The sequence below is a fragment of the Protobothrops mucrosquamatus genome, unplaced genomic scaffold (genome assembly GCF_001527695.2).
Source record: "Protobothrops mucrosquamatus isolate PMUCROS unplaced genomic scaffold, P.Mucros_1.0 scaffold_135, whole genome shotgun sequence".
In the NCBI taxonomy this organism is placed as follows: domain Eukaryota; kingdom Metazoa; phylum Chordata; class Lepidosauria; order Squamata; family Viperidae; genus Protobothrops; species Protobothrops mucrosquamatus.
The window spans coordinates 1,344,422-1,347,366 of NW_015386211.1; the positions used below are offsets into that span (position 1 = coordinate 1,344,422).

At 52.9% G+C, this 2,945-nt stretch overlaps 1 protein-coding gene across 1 annotated transcript in view; it reads left to right on the forward strand.

The window, feature by feature from the left end:
- The first annotated feature begins 815 nt into the window (after nucleotides 1-815).
- LOC107289522 (sulfotransferase 6B1-like) overlaps nucleotides 816-2,945 on the forward strand; it is a 23,993-nt gene continuing 21,863 nt past the window's right edge. Inside the window, exon 1 of the mRNA XM_015818298.1 lies at nucleotides 816-1,248. Within this exon, the coding sequence (XP_015673784.1) occupies nucleotides 816-1,248 (433 nt within the window). The remainder of the gene's footprint in view (nucleotides 1,249-2,945) is intronic.

Consider the following 2,945-nt stretch of genomic DNA (forward strand, 5'->3'; position numbering starts at 1 on the left):
TGGGCAACTCACTGCTCGATGTTCCTGTTGTCCACATCTGAAGCATTTGATTGATGAGCCTGCAGGTGGCTTGGGGTTTTCAGTGGCCGCAGCGGTTGGAGGCTTTCAGGGGGTGGTTGCCGTTTGGGTTGATCTGGCCTGGGCCCGGCTTCTTGAGGTGGTGGCTTCTTATAGCGGGCAGGCTGGACGTCCAGTCTTACTGCTGCTTGTATCATTCTTGCAATTCATTAGGGACTGCTCGATAGACACAAGCCTGGGAGAGATAGTCATCCAGTCCCTCCGTGAAGTGATGAACTAGGGATTGCTCAGGCCACCTCTCTATTTGGCCGGCTGTCTTGTGAAACTCTCGCACGTGTTCCAGTACAGGCCTGCCAGCTTGTCTTATCTTATGGACTTGCTCCTCCGCTTTGAGGGCAATGGATGGGTCCTCGAACCTTACTCTCAGTCCTAGGAGGAAGAGGTGAAGGTCCCCCAACTCAGGTGCTTGCTCATTGTATCAATTGTTCAGCCACTTGGATGCTTCCCCTTCCAAATTGGACACCACCATGTCGAACATAGCGGCTGGGTTCAGGTAGAAATAGGCATAGCAGTTCATGTGGAAACACACCTGGTTGAGGAAGAAAATCAGCTTCTCCTGGTCTCCATCAAAAGTTACTCTAAGGGGAGGCACCATCAGTGGTCGCTGGGCTCCCCAGTGAGCCTGCATTCTCGGTGGTTGCTGGCTTCCCCACTGTGGATGTTGCACCCCCATCATTTGCCAGTTGCTGCAGGCCTTCCAGTGATTGTTGCACATTTAGGGGCTGTTGCCACCCCCCATGGCTGTTGCTGCACTGCCGGCGGCTGCTGTCCTCCCAGCGGCTGTGGCATTCCCAATTGCTGTAGGACCCCCAATGACCTCAGCGGCTGCTGAAGTGGCATCCTCAGTTGCTGCAGGCCTCCCAGTGGCTGCTGCACATTCGGGTGCTGTTGCCACCCCCACTGCTGCTGACCTACGAGCAATTGTGGTATCCCCGGTTGTTGTAGGTTCCCCTGCGGCCCCAGTGGTGGTTGATGCAGGATCCCCAGTGGTTGCAGGCCCCTCAGCAGTTGCTGCACATTCAGAGATGGTGGTCAGCCCCACTGCTGCTGCACATTCGGGGGCTGCGACCACTGCCAAAGCTGTTGCTGCACCACCAGCGGCTGTTGGCCTCCCAGCTTTGGGGGTTGTGGCATCCCCCATTGCTGTAGAGGCCTCGGGCTGGGTGGCTGGTAGGCATGTCGGTCCAGGTTTTGGCTGTCCCAGTGACGGCTTTGGCTCTTGTCTCGCTGGCAGCCATCTGGGCTTCTGGAGGGGCGACGGCGATCTGGGCTGCCATGTCTGGGGTGGCAACTAGGGTTGTCCCTCTCTGCGGGGCTGGAGGCTATTGTAGGTGGCTTCGTGGATGGGGAAGCCGCTTGCCCTTTGCAGGTGGGGCTGGGGCTTCCCCTCGGCATGAGTTGGTGGCTGCACCGCTGATCATCATGATCAATTGTGTATGGAGAATGGGAGGGTTGTTCCCCACTTCTCATCTCTAGCTCCTCAAATCTCTCCACCAACTTCTCCACTGATTGACTACGGACTGTGGACAGATACTTCCACTCACCAGAGTCCTCAGCAGTAGTTGATTTCATGGCTCTCCATTGATCTGGGGAACGCGACTTGTGAGAAGCCCCTCTTTGCAACTCGACCTCATCTCCCCTCGAAGCACTTGATTGTGGCAAGGCTGTCTTGAGGTGTCTGGAGTCTTCACTGGGTAAAGTCCAGTCTGACGACCAGATCAGTTGCCCTTGGAACTGTCTTGCCCCCATCTGGGAGACCTGAAAAGATTCCTTCTCTGCTAGTGCGCTGGCCTGCGCTCCCTCCTCTGGAGCAGCAGCCACTGCCGGGGTGCTGGTTTCAGGCGCCCCTTCCTTTTCTGTGTTAAGATCTTCCACAAATCTTTGTTGGTCTATCCCTCAACTCTAGGGACAGAGACTGGGGCTTGGGACCTCAGGGTGAATAGGTAAAAATTGGAGATAAAAATGTTATGGTTCCGACAGATGAAACCCTTCAAAAGAACTTCAAGGCATTGTTTACTTTAAAGAATCTTTTATTAGGGAAAAAAATTATCGGCACTACATAGTTGAACCCAAAAACTAAATTCCCCTCCCCTGGATACAAAGTAACAAAGTACAATTCCCATCTCCAATAAACAGTCATAAATCACATTCCCCAATTAGCTTGAAGTGCGGGCTTCCTCCCCAGCTCTCTAGCCCACCAAAACACTATCAGCTCTGGGCCCAATGTCCTTAGGTTCCCATGGCCAAGTTATTATTGTTATGACTAGCTGGACTCTTATCCCTATTCCCCCTCCCAACATCAACTAATTCTAAAAGCATAGAGAAAATGGCTGCATTTTCATCTGTTGTCAAAGCAAGAACATCCGATGATAGCAGCGTTGACATGAGGTTTGAAGCCATGATTCTGTATGATGATAAAACTGACTTCCGGTGGCAGGCGACCTCGTCGGACGCAGCTGATTGCTGCCTCCCGCCTGTTTCAGCGTAAAAGCCGTTTTGACAGCCAGCATCAGCTGTCAAACGGCTTGATACCTTTCCCCTGGGCATAAGGGGATAGGTGAGCTGCCCGGGGTAGGAGTTGAGTTCCCGAGTCGTCCCTTGTGGACGATGTAGGTTAGAATTCCTCCGGAGCCCCGAGGATTCTCCGCGATCCAGGACTCCTTCGCTTTGGCGAAGCTAGAAGCCGCCGCCACTGCTGCAACTTAAATTGAACTGTGAGTTTTTCGTAAGCAGACGAACCGACCCTGGAAGTTTGCTTTTTATCTTGGACTTTGCTCTAACTTGGATAATAAGTTCTTCCCTATACTTGAGGTGGATTGAGTGAAAGTGAACTTAAAATGGCGACGGATTGATACTTTTCAGCAAGA